The sequence below is a fragment of the Quercus robur genome, chromosome 11 (assembly GCF_932294415.1).
Source record: "Quercus robur chromosome 11, dhQueRobu3.1, whole genome shotgun sequence".
Lineage (NCBI taxonomy): Eukaryota > Viridiplantae > Streptophyta > Magnoliopsida > Fagales > Fagaceae > Quercus > Quercus robur.
Genome location: NC_065544.1, coordinates 36,225,190 through 36,239,591, shown reverse-complemented (window position 1 = coordinate 36,239,591; position 14,402 = coordinate 36,225,190). Strand labels below are relative to the sequence as shown.

General features: G+C 34.4%; 1 protein-coding gene across 1 annotated transcript; it reads left to right on the top strand.

Annotated features, from left to right (window-relative positions):
- Positions 1 to 1,533: 1,533 nt before the first annotated feature.
- On the top strand, positions 1,534 to 7,408 carry LOC126707714 (methylthioribose kinase-like). The gene is made up of 6 exons (XM_050407575.1): positions 1,534 to 2,203; positions 3,776 to 4,085; positions 4,756 to 4,930; positions 5,032 to 5,233; positions 6,050 to 6,264; positions 7,093 to 7,408. Exons 1-6 carry the CDS (start codon positions 2,027 to 2,029, stop codon positions 7,262 to 7,264), a joined length of 1,251 nt encoding a protein of 416 aa, XP_050263532.1. The 5' UTR covers positions 1,534 to 2,026; the 3' UTR covers positions 7,265 to 7,408.
- The last annotated feature ends 6,994 nt before the right edge of the window (positions 7,409 to 14,402 follow it).

The window sequence follows — 14,402 nt, the reverse complement described above, 5'->3', positions numbered from 1 at the left end:
CACCACAAACCCATTCCTGAAACTGTTACAGCAGTTGAGAAACGTGGCTGTTGCCTCTGATCCCAATTATGATATCTGTCATAGACCCAATGTGGTGTTGCATACCCTGCCTCGATCCTCACAAAACTTTCAATCCATTTAATTGATCCTCAAGGAGTCTGCCTATTCTCTTTTATCACCAGACTAGCCAGTAATATAGTTTGCGCTAACATGAATTTTGTTGTTGCTAGTTTATGCTACACAACAGACAAAGCTCATTCGCTGCACATTCTTTTCTGCTGATATTCTCTGTTGGAAGAGTCTGCAAATGATTTCTGTGGCAGATTTCAGCGGTCGGTTGCTGTATCCAGCTCCAAACTCATTAGCAGTCTCTTCAATCTCATTATAAAAGCGCATCCACCAGGGACTGAACTGAAGCCACCTTGTTGGTCTTGCACTGCTTCAAATGCTTGTATGGTTGCAATGATTATCAAAGAAGTAAACAAATACTTAATCTGAGCCATGGTGCTATTTTTTTGCGAGTAAAGGAAGAGTCTGCAATTGAGAGGATCAAGACTCCACTTCTCTTTTTTCTGCTCACGTATGTGGTTCGACCCCCTTTCCCCTATCATCGGCTCCAATATATGGATGTTTTTTTGGAACTGTGTTTTGTAAGTATTCATCAGTATAGTATAAAGAAACATTGAATTAAAAGTTAAGTATATAATCTTGCTGTTTAGTTAATAAAAAAAAAAAACCTTTTTGAAATGTTTCAAATTCAACATGATTTGGGTGAAAGTCTATGAACTTTGGAGCTTTAAGATTTAATCTCACTGTGTAAAACTGTAAACACAAAATTTCTCAATTGCAGAAAATCAAACAATTGAAAAGAAATATAGTTTGCAAATATAAATTTGTATTGATGAATAATGAGTACAATCTCTATTTCAATTGGATGAATTTCTCCAGAGTTTGGACCTCTTGAAGACTTGGTGTTCAAAATGAGAGGGGATGTCCTCTATTTATAGTGATTTCAGAGATTAAGTTCCACTTTAAATTGATATATTTAAAAGTATGTGGTAGACTTTTAATTGGTCTAAATTCTTCTTAGAGATAATTATTTCTATTTATCTATTTTGATAAAAATAATAATCAATAAAGATAAATAATTTTCTCTATTTAATTTATTTATTTTAATAAAAATAATTATTTATCAATTTTGAATAAAAAATTTATTTTTATTTATTTATTTTAATAAAGATAATTATCCATAAATTTTGAATAAAAAATTTATTTTTATCTTGTGGACCAAATGACACATGACAAATTTTGATATATCAATGTGATGTCAATTTGAATCACACACGTCATCATCTAATTCAATTAATTTAATGACATTAATTTAAAATTTGCCACTAAATTTTGATGTGACATTTTATAATTGGCTTAAAATTTTTCCTCATACAAAAACATAAACGGAAGAAAAAAAAAAATCTATCAAATTCTTGTATTGCATATCAAAACTTATGATTTATTGGTGTATATCCAATGGTCCCAGTTTTCAATTTAAGATGAGGGAGAATTTCTTTTGGGTAGCTATGTATGTAAGTTCAAACTTCAAAGAACATGCCAAAAACATTTTAATTTTTCTGTAGTTTTCCAAATGGAGAATCCAGTTCTTCCCACCTTCTTTGAACAAGAAAAACCCGCATACTTTTATGTAGCCAATTACCAACTTTGTCTCTCCTTTGGACTAGTCTTACTCTTACAATCGACCAGATTCAATGTACCCAACCATTTGCTTATTCTCTTTTCTTAATAAAAGCCCTCCCATTCACTCTCACCATCCAGGTGGTTCACGGATTTTGTGGATGTCTTATGAGTATGAGTAGGGAATGGAATAGTCGGATGAGACACCATATCAAAAGAAGTCGTCCTACTCTCATTAGTGACTAGTCTCATCTCACTCTTCATTTGATTCATTTTGCGTTTCCACCAATAGTGATTCAACCTCTTCTTTTTTATATCATATTCATTGCTGCTCAAAATGGCTTTCACTGAGTTCAGGCCTCTGGATGAGAAGTCCCTGATTGAGTACATAAAGACCGTGCCCTCTCTCTACTCTAAGCTCGGCAGTGACCTCAAGGTTAAAGAGGTCGGAGATGGCAACCTCAATTTTGTCTACATCGTAGTCAGCCATGCCGGATCTTTCGTCATCAAGCAGGTTTGTTCCTTTTCAAAACCTTAATAGTCTACATTTTGTTTGTAATGCTGTGTCTGGCCATATTTGCATTTTAATTTTTATTGGCTGGGTGTTGGAGAAATGAATAGGTAGGGGTGGTTGGTTAGATGAGTTTTGAATTTATATGTTTACCCATTTGAATACATATTAAATATTCATTATTCACCCCCATTTAATTTAATTTAAGCAGGAATCAACTCAACTATTTATCTATTTATAAAACCAACACACCCATTTAACCGATTATTATCATAAATTCATGTGCATATATAAACACAATATATATTATATATAAATATAAATATAATTATAATTATTTTAAAACTCCCAAAATTTAAAATGACCAAAATATTTTAGGACTCTCTAGAATTAAAGCCAAAATACCCTAAATCACCAAAATACTACTAAAACCTTAAAAATGACCAAAATACCCTTTAAAACTTTGAAATGCCCAAATAATCCAAATATCCCTTAAGACTCCAAAATGACAAAAAATTAAAATACCTCTAAACCTCCAAACCTCCAAAATATCCATGGAATGTCCAAAATGACCCAAATACTCCTAACCGTCCAAAATGACTAAATATCCCTGACCTTCTAAAATGACCAAAATAACTTTGAAATGTCCAAAAAAAAATACTAGGGACACACCATTTTCCATTCCGTACTTAAGTGTTAAATCATAATTGGTGCATAAATTAACATAAAATGCTCAAATTTCTATGATGGAATCTCGTAAAAGTGTTAAAATCCAATCACGAGTTGACACAAGTAGTGTGAAGATTTTGGTAATGTTGAAGGTTATGGAGTATTTGGTTTCATGGGTTTTTGATCACTTTGAAAGGTTAATATTGTTAAGTAAAATAATTTTTTTTTAAGTTTTACTAAATGGGCAACTCAATGAATTACCAATTAATACCCATCTATATGGAATACCAATGTATCTTTATTCGTTTGGTTGATTTATAAGATGCAGTTCACGTGCAAGTTAATGGGTTTGGATCATTTTTGCCACTCCTAACTTTTTTTAATTATTATTATTATTTTTTTTTTTGAAATGGATTTATTAGCATGTACAATTCAAAGAAGACCCAAATAAACTTTGAACAAAGAGGTTAAGATGTAAAAATAATTTACTTTCGTGAAACATATGAATTATAAAGAAAGAATAAAGTGTACTCTTAATCCGATTGGCTCATCTATTGCAAGCTATATTATGCAACTGAAATTTCACTTACAATCTCAATTCTCACTTAATAATCATCAAAAGGTGTATCAATCTTGGTTACTTGAACAACAAGCTAAATTCATGGTGTTTAGTTGTTATTATCAAGGTATATACAATTAGAATAAAGGTTAAATGATTAAAACTTGAATTCTCTATTAACTTGAGCTTTTGGAATACTCAATAATTTATTATGATATTTTTAAGCTTTTGTGGCTAGCAGTATTTATCATATATTCTCTCTGCGTGCTCCGGTTCAACTACTTGGAGGTGATCATTTGTGGTTGTGTCTTCTATATTGTAATTTGTTGTGCCATACGGTTCTGCAGGCTCTTCCATACATGCGTTGTATAGGGGAATCTTGGCCAATGACTAAGGAACGAGCATATTTTGAGGCAGTGGCATTGAGAGAGTTGGGTCGATTGAATCCTGAGCATGTGCCTGAAGTTTATCATTTTGATCAGACTATGTCTTTGATTGGCATGCGTTATTTGGAGCCTCCACATATTATAGTGAGAAAAGGGTTGATTGCTGGAATTGAATACCCCTTGCTGGCAGAACACATGTCAGAATTCATGGCGAGGACACTTTATTTCACATCCCTCCTTTATCGTTCCACCATGGAGCACAAACGTGCAGGTATGTGAACCTCAATTCGTAATTTTGTATTGTTATTGTATCTGGCATGTATTATATGATCTTCTTCTTTGTGAGTTTTTATTTCACAATATGACCATTTCTTTCTAGGCTATATATATAATTGCAACTGACTATGGTTTAAGTTTTGCAAAGTAACTTCCATCCATGTGAATGTTTAACTCTGTTTTTTGAATGTGCCGATGCATCTAAGTAAGTTGGCAGAGGATTGATTCTTATCAGTTTAAAATTGGTTGGGGTGACAATAGTCTTGCTAGCACTCTCTTCTACATTTTGTGTTGCAACTCAGGTGTTTTGACATTAAATTGTCTAGAGATTAGCTTGAAGATTATTCCGGGAAGATTGATCACAGCTTGTTTTGATTTGTTTATTTGTTGTTTGCCTTTTTGCTCTTACTATGAATTACTTTCCTTAAATTTTATGTCTTGGGTTGCAAAGAGCCTTGTAGCTCAATAGATACTTCTTGGTGTTTACAATGAAGACATCCAGAGTTCAAATCCCACCTCCCCTAACTATAATTATCAAAAAAAAAAAAAAAAGTTTTGGGTTTGATGAGTTTATTCAGAGTGTGATTGTGTTGTAATTAGATGTAAATGGTGTCTCATATTTATATGGTCCTTATTGTAATATGACTCATTCTTGCTTTATGCAGTTGCTGAGTTTTGTGGGAACGTGGAGTTATGCAGGCTCACTGAGCAGGTTGTTTTTTCTGACCCTTACAAGGTTTCTCAATATAACCATTGGACTTCCCCTTATCTTGATCGTGATGCTGAGGCTCTTCGAGAGGATAATGTTTTGAAGCTTGAAGTTGCTGAGTTGAAATCTAAGTATAGTACCTGCTCACTGTTGTTACTTTCTTTTTGTAACATGTAGCAGTTCTATTTTTTCTAGTGTTATATGAGATATTAAAGAGTTTCTTTTCCTTTAGATTCTGTGAGAAAGCCCAGGCTCTTCTACATGGAGATCTCCACACTAGTTCTATCATGGTTACTCAAGAGTCAACTCAAGTTTTAGATCCGGAATTTGCATTTTATGGGCCTATGGGTTTTGATATTGGAGCATTTCTTGGAAACTTGATTTTGGCTTTCTTTGCACAAAATGGACATGCTGATCAAGTGAATGACAGAAAAGTATGTCCTGTTTCAATAACTGCCTCTGTCTTTATTTTTTCTTTTGAAAAGTAAATAATTTTATTGAAAACAAGTAAGCGCCTCTTTGTTTTTAATTTAATGGTTTTTATTTCTAAGAATCATTTCTTTTCCTGTAAAATAAGTGGTGTAGAAGCTAATGTCAGACTGCTAGTAAATAATAAACATGTGACATTCATATTTTTTGACTGATCTTTCCCTTCTTGCTTGGACTTTGAAACTATGTTGAAATTTTCACTAATTTATCTCTGTGGGAAAAGAGAGAATGGAACATGGAAAAAGATGCCCCCTTAGTAGGAGAGACCCCTTTTCTTTACAACAACTTCAACAAAGTGTAGTCCCAAAGGGTCCTTTATTTACTTGGCATAAAATATTTTCTCCCAAATTATCCATAAGCCATTTTACTCCAAAATGGCAGTGCAATAAAGATTACAATTGAAAATCAATTTTCACAATAGCAAACAAACAAACATAGCTTCTTGCCTACATTATTATTTTGTATGACATTTCCCCCACAAGCCCACATCGCTATTTATTTCTTGTAATTTTTTTTTTCCTCTCAATTGATTGGGTAGTGGATGGCCAACCTTCTATCCGACCTGTTTGATGGGTGGGGTGTAACAATTTTTTCTTTTGGTGAAGTTCTTTGCTTTTGTTTGTTTTTTAAGGAAACTATCTATTGCAGTTTCCTTATGTAGAAAGCATGACTTGTAGCCTTGCTTGGAGGTGTTTACATTATTACTTCTTATTCTTTAGCTGTTCTTAAGGGTCATATTTGATATTGGAATTACTGTGCAGACATACAAGGAGTGGATATTGAGGACAATTGAAGATACTTGGAATCTTTTCCACAAGAAATTCATTGCACTTTGGGATGAGCACAAGGGTGGTTCTGGTGAGGCATATCTTCCTGCAATATATAACAATCCTGAGCTTCAGCAGCTTGTACAAAAGAAATTTATGGAAGATTTGTTCCATGACACACTTGGATTTAGTGCTGCCAAAATGATAAGGTAACAAATCTGATTACAGATTTTTTGGTTTCAATATATTTTCTATGTTCTGTGTGCAAATGTTTTCAATATTCATTCCTTTCACTGCTTTTGAAAGTTTAACTATATTGCTTTCACTTTTTAGAGCTTACTATCCTTAAGGTAGAGGGTATTGTGCATCTCAAACAGACCATAACCTATGAATGCTAATTGATGGAAGATTTTCAAATTTCAAAGAAATTAAGAGAATATTGTTAATCCATAATTGAAGATATTTGATTATAATCATATTCTATAACAATGAATCAAGCCTTGTCCCCATATTTTTGATCATTTTCCGGAATCATTTCCACTAATACAAAGGCCAAATATCCTTGTCAATGGAAGAATGCGTTTCTTAATAAACCCGTGGCACCTGATTTTGTTTCTTTGGTGGCCATATTGAATCAATAATAAACCTTCAGAAAAAATATTGAACTAAGACTCATTGATAATTTTTCTTTTCACTATGGATTGCTGTGTTTGTTGTAAAATGCCAATCATGGACACATTTTCCAAGCTTGGAAAATATGTTAGATTAATTAGCTTCTGACAAGGAGGAGTCATTCGTAATTCACTTTTATTGCATATTATCTATTGAGTGAAGATGTTATCACTATGTATTTTCTAGATGTAATATGGTAAATCAACAGAAAAGGGCAATGACACCGTATAGTGAGTTCATATATTTCTTATGAGGGATAATTTTGCTAATGTTCATCCTTTTAGAATCTCTAGTGAAATTCTTTTTCTAATGTGTTGATATTAACTCCTAGTATTGATTCATTTTGGGTATCTTCTGATTGACAGGAGAATTGTTGGTGTTGCACATGTTGAGGATTTTGAATCAATCACTGATGCTAGTAGACGAGCAGATTGTGAACGCCGGGCTCTTGAAGTGGCAAAGTTGCTTCTTAAGGAAAGGAGAAAATTTCATGCCATTACTGAAGTTATTTCAACCATTCAAAAACTCCAGTCATAACTAAGTTATTGGTAAATCATAGTTTGCTTGAATATTGGGGTTTTGCGGACAAGATTTTCCAGATCCTTTGTAAATGAACTTTTACCATGTGTGTTGTAATGTCAACATTAAGACAAAGGAATAAGATTTCCTTTTATTGCTGTTGTTTTGATTGCTTTAATGCTGTGAACTGCGATTGCAGAAGGTCCTTGCTTGTTATTAATATGATTTTATCATTCTCCACTGCCCATGAAAGTGGTGGGTGGGCCTGATAATCAATATTTTGAATGGTTTTGTTAAAACTTAAAATGCATTTTTTTAGCAACCAGAGAACTTTTGTATTAAATGACTGTTAAAGGTATTACCATTGAATGAATCAGCATCTCATTATTCTTTATACACAATTTATATTTGCTTAAACCTGTTGGGGGCTATAATTGTCAGAAGAAATATGCTAGTCCTTAGATATTATTTTAGCTTTCAACACAATAAAATAATATAAACATTGCAATAAAATAAAATATCTACTACAATAAAATAAGATATCCACTACATACAACTATCATAGCCACACACACAACCGGGTAGGGGATAAATTTTTTTTTAGCTCTAAGCTATAGTGCACTTCCATAGATAGATGTGCACTGTAGAAATGAGCTAAAAAAAATAGGTTTAGCTCCACTACTGTGTGGTTTTTTTGGTGTTTTGGTGGAGCTAAAATAACTATATTTAGCTATATTGATACAAGTGCTCTAAAGGTTTTCCAAATTTTATGGCTTAGCTGTATGGTTTTGCCCTAGCATTAGATACAGATGTGAGACTTGACCCTGAAATTAATATTTCAAAGATGGTTAGATGAGAGTTATATAGTACACATTTTTAATTTGTTGGGAAATTCAAGACCTTGTCTTTGTGTGAGATCTCTTGCACATGCTTTGCTGATGTCATTGATATCCTAGTCAATAATGTATGATGAGCTAGTGCTCGATTTTATTTTTCCTTGCGATGGTCTTGGTTTTTGTGTTAATGGCAAGAATAGTTCTAAAGATGTGTTTGGCTGCATGATCCTTTATGTTATTTGGATATAATGCTTTACATGTTAAGTTATACTTAGCATACAAAATCAGATGGTAGGTTTGCTGGACTAGGATGTCTCGTTGCAGTTATGAAAATGAAAATAGATTGCCTTTTGTGACTTTAGCTGGAGTAGAAGGAATCCTCCCTATGAATATTTTCCTTCTTTATTCAATCATGATTCATGATTCTCCTCATTTATTCTATTGTTATTTTTCAGTGAACTGTAATTCAACATATTATATGACATGTATTAGCAGATGCATATCTAGGCTTTGCTTGTGTACTTAGTTTTATCATCACTCCATAGCTGATCCACTCTCTTAAGTCTTACCCAGTAGCTCAACAAAAATGTTTAGACTGTAGAAGATTCTCATATTTCGGTTGAGTTTCATCACAAAACCATTCCTCAAATTGTTACAACAGTTGAGTGTAGGGGCCTTTTCACGTTAATGGGCCAAAGCCTGTTTGTTACACCAAGGCTTGTGAGTTAGTGGGTAAAGGAGTTGGGATTGGCCTCGTGGGGTTATACACTTATATTGTAGGCCAGCTTGTGCGCAAGCCAGGCATGCCCAATACTTGGATGGCACATAGATGGTACGGCAGGCTGGACGCGATAGACGTAGTTATAGCAAAATAATTGTCACAGCAGGCATAACAAAAGATACTACGGCAACACAACTTTTATAATGGAGTATAACAAAAGAAACTACTGTAGGACAACTATTACCACGAATAAAATAAAAGATAATACAATTATACAACTAATACAACAAATAGAGTAAGGGATGTCACAACAGAATAATTAATAATTTGAAAACACTGCAGTAAAATGAATAACAGCAGGAATATCCAATAAGCTAAAATATGTCGTAACAAGGGAATAACTACAATTCTAAGCAAGTGCAATAGCATTAGCTCGCTCTCCCAATCCTAGGCCAAGTCATTTAGTAGGAACGAGTCCAAGAAGGGAACCAAACGCCAACACGGGTAACCTTGCTGCAGGTTTTTGCCATTAAAGTTACTTGTGCTGGAGAAAGGGCCTAAATGGTCTTTGGTTTCAATTCACAGACTTTCAGAGGGTGGAAATGTCAAGAGGAAGAGAAAAGATGGTCTACCGATGCATGCTTCTTTTTCTACTATGTTTTCTCTCTTCCTTCCTTTTTTTTTTTTTTTTTTTTTTTTTCTACACTTACTCTCCTCTCCGTGGGTTCCTCTTCTTATTCATGGCTACCTCCCTTCCTTTTATATTGCTTGATTCCATGGGATTTCTCCCTTTTGTCCCTAAGGCTTCATCAACCATTTTTAGTTTCTTGTGGGCATCTCTCCAGGATCACCCACTAACTCGTCGGTTGCTCGGCCATTACCTCTGCTCAAAGTGTGCTTGCTGCACCACTTTTCATTCCAAGACAAAACTCTTTGTTTTGTTTCTCCCCCTCCCCCTCTCTGTCTTACTTGCATGGATAAGAATTGGAGGCTCTCTCTCTACTTACCCTTATGGCATGCATCAAGTGGCCCTGGCCTTTGCTTGCCACTTTTGGGCGAAATTCCATCTCAGCAAGGCGTTTTCCCTAAAAGAAACCTCAATAGGAACTTCAAAATAGACATCTTTTCTCCCCACCACTAAACAACACCCTCTGAATCCCTTGATCGAGGGCCCACTTCTCTTGTATTGGCTGGGTACAAGTAGGTGGTGCTCCGGCTCTTGTGTGAGTTCCATTATCCTCTGTGTTTGTCTTCATTTACTCCCGCATCATTTCTGCCGTTCTTGCCTTGTCTGATTCTACTGTGTGTCCTGGGTTCATGCTTATCCCCTACGGTGTGAAGGGTGTGGGCTCTTGGGCTTGTACTACCTCCTCTTATTCCCTTCATGGGCCTGGACATTGTCTTGGCAGAAACTCCTACCCGTCCAGCCCGTTGGGCTTCCATATTTGTTGCTCATTTTCTTGCCATGCCTATGGACTTGCCATGTTAACCCATTGGATTTATTACCTCTTCCTTTGGGCTCCTATGGCCTATTTACTTTACTTTTACTTGTTGTTGGGCCCATGGACCTACTGGCTGTCATTTCTGCCATGCTGGACCATTGGATTTATTACCTCTTTTCTTGGGCTTCCACGGCCATTTACTTTACTTTCACCTCTTCCATTTCCCTTTTTCTTTCACCTTCCCCTATTATTGGGCTTCTTTTGCCATTGGGCTTTTTGTCAAAAATGGGCATCAACATTAAGAAAGGTAACTGTATACCTTTGGTCGTTATCATGTCTATCTTGGACCTGATGTGCTGGCACATACCCTGCCTTCAATCTCACAAAACTTGCAATACCTTTACTTGATCCTCAAGGAATCTGACTGTTCTCTTTATATCACCAGACCTGCTAGCAATGTTGTTAGTTGCTAGCATATGCTACTCGGTCCAAGTTTCCACTAGATAAGCACATTTGATGCACATTCTTTGTTTCTACTGATGTTCTCAGTTGGAAGAGTCTGCCAATGTCTTCTTTGGCAAATTTCAGTGGTTTTTTAGCTACAATCTCATTAGCAATCTCTTTAATCTCTCTCTCTCTCTCTCTCTCTCTCTCTCTCTCTCTCTCTCTCTCTCTCTCTCTCTCTCTCTATATATATATATATATATATAAACTGAATCGTAGAAATTATTGTTGCTACGCTCTTGTTAAGCCACCTTATCTGCCACATCATTAGTCTTTTCATATTTATTTTTTAAATTAAAATTTTTTTTTAACAATATTAACTATATAAATATATTGACTTTACAAATTTATTTTAGGCGGTTTTAACTTACATATTCATTTACTTTAATTTTGATGTTATAACTAAATAATAAATCAATGGAAAATCAAAACAAAAGTGTTGTCTACATATATTCCTCTCAGGCAGTTTTAAATTTAAATTTTTGTTAGGGTACATTTTCTTACACCTAATATTATTTAAATAGCACTTATTTATTTTCAAACATCACACACAAATTATTGGGCTTCCCTAATTATTTTTTGACTATTATCATGTTAGCCCACAACCATTCTTCTTTCCATCACAAAATTGGGTTACAAATATAAAACACTATAAGACCCAATATTTTTGTAAAGCCTAATCCCAAATTATTTATTTTATTGAGCAAGTTAAAATCTCATTCTTTTCTAAAGCCCAAGAATTTTTATACCTAGCAATATTTAAAAAGCTCATGATTCAAATACATGGCAAAACTGTTTTATCAATGGAATTCAAATCCATAATTAAAGCCCATGATTCAAATACATGGCAAACCAATTTTATCAATGAAATTCAAATCCATAATCAAAGTCCATGATTCAATCTCATGGCAAATTATTTATCTAAAAAGCTCAATTCTCACTGGTAATATCAAAGAAAATCCCAGTTCCCACTGGCAACATCAAAAAGTCCAGTTCTCACTAGCAACATCAAAAAGCCTAGTTCTCACTGACAATATATATATATATATATATATATATATATTTATATATTTATATAAAAGCCTAGTTCTCACTGGCAACATAAAAAATATCAAAAAAACCCAGTTCTCACTGGTAATATCAAAAGCCCAATTTATGTTGGCACTACTTGATCAGAAGCCCAAGATTATTAGCATTTGGCAAAAAATACTATTTCACTTAGAAGTCCAATGATGAACAATGTTTTAATTTCTTAAACATTATTATAATCTATGGCAATTACCTCAAAAATTATGGCAATCATTCTATAAAAGCTCATGGAAAGTTATTTATCTTAAGATTATGATGTTTATCTACCATATTATAAACCCATGAAATTTATATAGTAAGAGCCTATGGTCACTATTTACATCACAACATTTATAATGTTTATTTTCAAGGCTCATGGTAACTATTCATCCTACAAGCTCACCATTTAAATTATGATGTGATTATCGGGGACCATAAACATTACTTATGATATGGAATTTATTATTTCAAAAAATAGTAAATGTCATTTACAAAAACATTTTGAAGTAATTAAGCTTATGCTGTTATTTTAACTCATTGCCCAAAGACCCATTGTAAATATCTATCAAAACCCAAGATATTCACTAATAATAAGAGTCCATGAGGGACGAAAACCTATGGCAATATATGTCTATTTTGTAGGTCCAAATATGCTATGAAAGGAGAACAAGCCCGAGTAAAAAAGAGGATAAACGCAGCCTAGCCTAAAGGATCCAACCCATGTGAGCAAGCCTGATCCAAAGAACTCAAGCAAAGGCAGAAGACTTAAATAGACAACCAGCTTCCCTCATGTTCATCATTGACCAAGATCTAGTTGGAGTCCTCTACAAGAGAACCAAGTCTTTGAGGATGAACTAAGGGCTCTCCCATCAACTTTCTATCACCCTCTACCTGACTGAATAGTGACCAGAGGTTGTAATAGCAGCTGAAGTCTAATGGGTGATGGAACTTCATCATTTTCCTTAAGACCATATCTACAACAGAAGGGGAGTTGTAACCAAGTTACTCAAATCTCAACAAATCAATGCGATAAATGTCAAAAACATTCAAGAAATGGTTCATGTGCCAAGCCCATGAATCTTAAAGGGGAAAATTTGGGAACATGTGGTTTGGAGGGCATAAAGGGATCTCTAATAGAATCCTCTGAAGTGGGCTTAAACTTTGACACCTGGCTTAGGGTGTTGAAATCCTACTTCCTAGGGTCTAAATCTCAGTTGCAGCACTAGCATCCTTCCTCAATGCATGTCTTAACCTCATTGGCTTAATATAACCTCAGAGATCTAGGCATTTAATGCAAGATTTATCTTGATTTCACCCACGTGTGACATTGCCCAAAGAGGCAAGACAACCCAAAAGAGAATCCACCATTTATAGCCAAATCCTAGGATAATTAAGTCTACTTTTTTGCTTCCTGATTAGTCCTATGTTTTGGACTTTTGCTAATTAATACCCCCCTAAACTCCACTATAAAAGGATAAGCACATCAGCCCACAAAACACATACCAATCCCTCTGAAATTTATGTTATTCTTGTCACTTTGTTTGTAGTCTAACTCTCCCCAGCTCATAAATCATTCCCCTTAGCCCATACTCACTTAGCCTCAGACATTCCCTTTCCTTTTCTACATATTCTAAGCCCGTAAATTCTTCCTAATTAGTCATAAACAACCCTTTGCCCATTAAAGACTTGGCTTCAACATTAACTTCATCATACCACCACAAGCTTTCATACCCACTCACTTAAAATGGCATACACTACCCCATTCATGCTCCATATATATATATATATATATATATATTCCCAAGAATCCTAGTTCAACATCTACTGCACTGAGCTAGAATCTCTCTCTCCCTTCACACCATGCCAAATAACCCCTTCCTTCTCACCATGAAACCATTAATTTTTACTTTATGTTTTACTATTGAAGGATATAATGTATTTGTAACAATGAAATTCTTCCCTCATATTGATGTAATGATGGCTAAAAGTACAATAGACCCCCTTAACCATGACACACAAGAACTTCCAAAAGTGAACACTTTCTTAAATCTATTTAATAACTGACTACTGGACTCTAAGTTTAATTTTATCCTACTGCTAGAGAATTTATTTTCCTTGTATTATCAAAATAGGACCACAAATGTACTAATTAACCATTGTGAAGTATTTTTATTGGACTTTGTTGCTGTTTTGTCAATGTGCAACATTTATTTCTTGCTTGGATAAGCTTATTACCACACCGAAAGCCTTTGGGCACCATCTTAAGAGCCCATCATTGAGTTTCGGCTTGGCTTCCCCATATTTTATTCTGAGGCATCAATTTCCCCCTCAAAAATATTATTTTGCCATTTTATCTTCCTTATTTTGGCTCTTCTTATTCTTATCATCTTATTATAAATTTGTCACTCGATCTCTTCCATTCTATGCATATTTTTCCTATACAAAAAAGGCTCTCTCTCTCTCTCTCTCTCTCTCTCTCTCTCTCTCAATTTTTTTTTTTTCATTTTTTGTTGGATTTTTTATATATTATTTTTCTTGTATTTCTACCTAAGATTGATGAATGTTTGTGTTTTTTAGAATTCTAC